This window comes from Corvus brachyrhynchos, unplaced genomic scaffold (assembly GCF_000691975.1).
Source record: "Corvus brachyrhynchos isolate BGI_N302 unplaced genomic scaffold, ASM69197v1 scaffold46, whole genome shotgun sequence".
Taxonomy (NCBI): Eukaryota; Metazoa; Chordata; class Aves; order Passeriformes; family Corvidae; genus Corvus; species Corvus brachyrhynchos.
Window position 1 is genome coordinate 1,890,591 of NW_008238838.1, and position 4,735 is coordinate 1,895,325.

Below are 4,735 nucleotides of genomic sequence, written 5' to 3' on the forward strand. Positions count from 1 at the left end.
CGGGCTCATGTCCGAGGGGACATTCCACAACAGGGGGGTTGGAAGGGACCCTAAAGCCCATCTCGTTCTACCTCCCTGCCATGGACAACGACCCCTTCCACTATCCCAGGTGGCTCCAAGCCCCATCCAACCTGGCCTTGGGCACTTCCAGGCACGGGGCAGTCATAGGTGCTCTGGAAACCTTGTGCCAGGGCCTCCCCACCCTCACAGGGAAGTTTCTTCCCAATAGCCAATCTAACCCCGCCCTCTGGCAGTGGGACGCCATTTCCCCTTGTCCTGTCACTCCAGGCCCTTGTCCAAAGTCCCCCTCCAAATCCCTTGGAGCCCCTTTAGGCACTGGAAAGGGCTGTGATGTCTCCCCGGGGCATTCTCTTCTCCAGGCTGAACACCCCCAGCTCTCCCAGCCTGTCACCATAGCAGAGGTGCTCCAACCTTTGGAGCATCTCCGTGGCCTCCTCTGGACTCGGTGCACCCAGTGCCATGCATGGGGAAACGAGGGAGATGCCTGCTGCAGTCAGTGACACCCCCAGTGCACTCAGTGAAACGCACACTGCAACCATTACAATGCATCTCGTGCTGAGCGAGATGTGCTCTGCATTTTCTGAGACACCAAGAGATAAACCCATTGTGCAATTACTGATATGCTCAGCGCCATAAACGACGTGCCCAGAGCAATTACAGAACTGCCTGGCATGACTGGTGACATGCAAGGTGCACTCAGTGATACTCACAGTGCAATTAGTGACAAGCAGGGTGTGATTAGTGACATGTATGGTGCAACTAGTGACGTGTACGGTGTGATTAGTGACACACATGGTGCAGTTATTGACATGCACGGTGCAATTAGTGACAGGCACATTGCGATTAGTGGCATGGTGAGATTAGTAACCTGCACAGTGTGATAAAGAGCAGAGCAATTAGTGAAATGCCTGGGCTTACTGGTGACACAGCCCATGCCACTAGTGACAAATCTCATGTGCATGGTGCACCCCATGCAGAACACAAAGGCTCCTGGCGAACCCCATGTGCCTTTCCATACCAAAAGCCAGATCCCTGTGTTCTTCACAGTTTTTGCCAAGAGCCCTTCTGGCCAAGTCCCAGAGCAAGCCAGCACTGAGGCCTGGAGAGACTCAGTTGTCCAATTTGGTTGGAATTGTCCCCAAAAAGTGACTGGCCTGGGCTCTGCTGGCCATACCTTCATGGGAGCAGTTGTTGTTGAAGGCAGGGGAGAAAGCATGCAGCTCCCGCAGCACGATGGGCTCCGTGCCCCCGCCACCACCTTTGCCTTCAGCATCAGCCTTGGTTTCTTCCTCCTCCTCCTCTTCCTCCTCCTCCTCTTCTTCCTCCTCACCCTCAGGGTCAGCCTCGGGGTCAGGTGAACTCTGCATGAGCTCCTCCAGCTCCTCGATGACCTGCAGGGCATCAGCATCCTCCATGTGCACCTGCATCCTACCTCCACCCTGCATCCCACACCTGCACCCACACCTGCTCCCTTCATCCTGCACCTGCATCCTGTATCCCCATCCTCCATCTGCAACCTGCTCCCTCCATCCTCCATCCTTATTAGCATTCTGCATCCTCCATCCTTCCCCTTCATCCTGCATCTGCACTCTGCTCCCTTCATCCTGTATCCGCACCTGCATTTACATCCATCTGTGCCTTGGGTCCTCTGTTTGCATCCTGCATCTGCATCCCACATTCCCACCTACGTCCAAATCCCACATTCCGTGGACACTTTAGACCTGCATCCACATCTAAATCTGCATCCTGCACCCATCTGCATCCTGCTCTCTGCACCCTCCTCCTCCTGCACTCTGGATCCTGTACTTGCACATGCACCTGCATTCTCCATCCTGCACCCACACCCTGCAGCTGCCTTCACATCCCCCTCCCCACACCTGTACCCTGCATCCTGCACCCCACATCTGCACCCTGCCTCCATACCAGCATCCTGCAGCTGCATCCCACCTCTGCCACCCACACTTTTATCCTTCCCCCCATGCCACCCATTTTGTTCAGCAGCATCTGCACCCCACGCTCCCACATGCACCCAAATCCCACATTGGCACCCACAACCTACACTTCTGTCTACATCCACATTCCAGGTCCTGCATACCACATCCCAAGATGATGGGATTTGGCTTTTTCTTGTGCTTTCAGATCGTGGTCATGGGGCCGAGGTGGCCAAGCCTGGCTTTTGGAGGACAGACAGGGGTCCAGATGCCCGTGGGGCCAGGGGTACCTGCTCAGCTGTCAGCAGCGGCTCCTCATTGATTCCAGAGTCCTGCTCACTCCTCTCAGTGAGCTCCTCCTCCTCTTCCTCCTCCTTTCCACCGAGCTGCAGGAGACACAGGCTGGGCAGCCTCGGTGGCACCACAGGCCCGGCCTGATGTGGGCATGGCCCCAGCACGGACACAGACACAGCCCTGGCCCTGGCCCTGGCATGGGGAGAGCCACCAGGGAACCCTGGCTCAGGGGAACAAGCTGCAAGGCGGGGTGGCACGGAGACACACTGGATGGGAACATCAAATGGGGAGGGACTGGATGGGGACATGCTGGATTGAGGGTATTGCATGGAGATGCTGGATGGGGAAGCGTTGGATGGGGATGTTGGATGGGGCTTTGGACAGGGACACTGGATGGAGACACTGGGGACAATGAACAAGAAAGCACTTGAGGGGGAGGTGTTGCCAGAAGATGGAGAGAGATGATGGATAGGGAGCTACTGGATGGAGAGTTGTTGAACGTGGACTAGGAAGAAGACAGGGAGAAGCCCAGGTCTGTCAGATGGAGGTGTTGGATGGAGAGTGGTGTTGGACATGCTCGATGGAGATACCAAGGATGTTGGATGGGGAGGAAAGCGCTGGTGAAGCTGAATGGGAAAGGCCTGATGGAGACACTGGGTGGGGACATGAGATGGGGACATGGCAGAGGGGAACACCAACAGGGAAGGGACGGATGGAGATGCTGGATGGAGATGTTGGACAAGGAGGCATTTTCTTTTTTACCACCTTTCACTATCTTTTTCACCTTTGTAGCAGAAAATAACCTAAGAAAGTTATCTTCTCTTCCCCGTTTAGCAACAGGCCGTTACACCCAAGCGGGTTAAATTCCCTTGGGACATTTTTACAACCCCAAAAGCAGCTATTGCCAGCACAAACTCACTACAAATGAAAACACATTTTCTACCCCCAAAAACACCCACCCCACCCCTGACATGGGGGGCAAACTGGAAAAGCCCTGATTGTCAAACCAAACAATCTTGCCCGTTTCAGTGTGATTTCACATTGAAATGTGGGCACTCACTGCACTGGTGCTGCAGCACCCCAAAACTGCTATTTTTGGGTAGTCTGCAGTGCCATGATTGTCGCTGAGCCTTGGGGCTGACTGACAGCTGTCAAGCGTTGTCAGGGGATCATGTGGGGACAGGGGGGTTTGTGGGGCTGAGGGGGACCACAGCCCTACCTGGGGGTCGGTGCCATCGAGGGCCTCAGTCCTGGGGAGCAGCCACGGCCGGATGGAGATGCTGGATGGAGATGTTGGACAAGGAGGCATTTTCTTTTTTACCACCTTTCACTATCTTTTTCACCTTTGTAGCAGAAAATAACCTAAGAAAGTTATCTTCTCTTCCCCGTTTAGCAACAGGCCGTTACACCCAAGCGGGTTAAATTCCCTTGGGACATTTTTACAACCCCAAAAGCAGCTATTGCCAGCACAAACTCACTACAAATGAAAACACATTTTCTACCCCCAAAAACACCCACCCCACCCCTGACATGGGGGGCAAACTGGAAAAGCCCTGATTGTCAAACCAAACAATCTTGCCCGTTTCAGTGTGATTTCACATTGAAATGTGGGCACTCACTGCACTGGTGCTGCAGCACCCCAAAACTGCTATTTTTGGGTAGTCTGCAGTGCCATGATTGTCGCTGAGCCTTGGGGCTGACTGACAGCTGTCAAGCATTGTCAGGGGATCATGTGGGGACAGGGGGGTTTGTGGGGCTGAGGGGGACCACAGCCCTACCTGGGGGTCGGTGCCATCGAGGGCCTCAGTCCTGGGGAGCAGCCACGGCCGAGGGGAGCTCCGGGGGGCAAAGCCATCGGTGAGAGCATCCCAGACCCTGCAGGGAGGGGGGTGATGAGTTCTGATCCCAAAATGTTGCATCTCAGAGAGCCATCCCAAAAACGGCATGCCAAGATGCCGCAAAACATCCCAAAATGCAGCCCAGAAACGGCCTGAAATGACCTCCAAAAATCCCGAAACACCACTGAGATGCCTGAAATATCCCAAAACACCCCAAATGATATCCTAGAAAACCCCTTCTCAAAACAGCATCATGAAATACTGCCCTGAAATACCCCAAAGTACCCAAAAATGCTGCCCCAGCACCTGAGAAGCCCCCTAAATATAATTTTGAAATGCTGCTATCAAAACTCCCCCAAAAGGCCACAGCAATGTCCCAAAATGTCTTAGATGTCCCCAAATGCCACTCAAAACCATCACATGACACCCTGAAGTGGCCCAAAACATTATCTTAAAGCCCCAAAACTGTCTGAAAGGCCCCAAAACACCTAAAAATGCTGCCTTGGAACACTCCAAAATGTCCCCAAATGTTCTTCTGAAATACCCCAAAATACCCCTAAAGGTCCCAAAGCTCCAAAATGTCACCATGTCATGTTCCAACCACCAAGAAGGAAAATGGTGGGAAATGGAGAAAGAAAAAAAAAGAGGAAG

At 53.6% G+C, this 4,735-nt stretch overlaps 1 protein-coding gene across 1 annotated transcript in view; it reads right to left on the minus strand.

The window, feature by feature from the left end:
* The window catches only part of FEZ1 (fasciculation and elongation protein zeta 1), a 12,180-nt gene that overhangs the window by 3,950 nt on the left and 3,495 nt on the right, over positions 1–4,735 (minus strand). Inside the window, exons 2-4 of the mRNA XM_017738351.1 lie at positions 4,025–4,121; positions 2,243–2,338; positions 1,134–1,412 (exon numbers count right to left, since the gene is read on the minus strand). Of these exons, the coding sequence (XP_017593840.1) occupies positions 1,134–1,412; positions 2,243–2,338; positions 4,025–4,121 (472 nt within the window). The remainder of the gene's footprint in view (positions 1–1,133; positions 1,413–2,242; positions 2,339–4,024; positions 4,122–4,735) is intronic.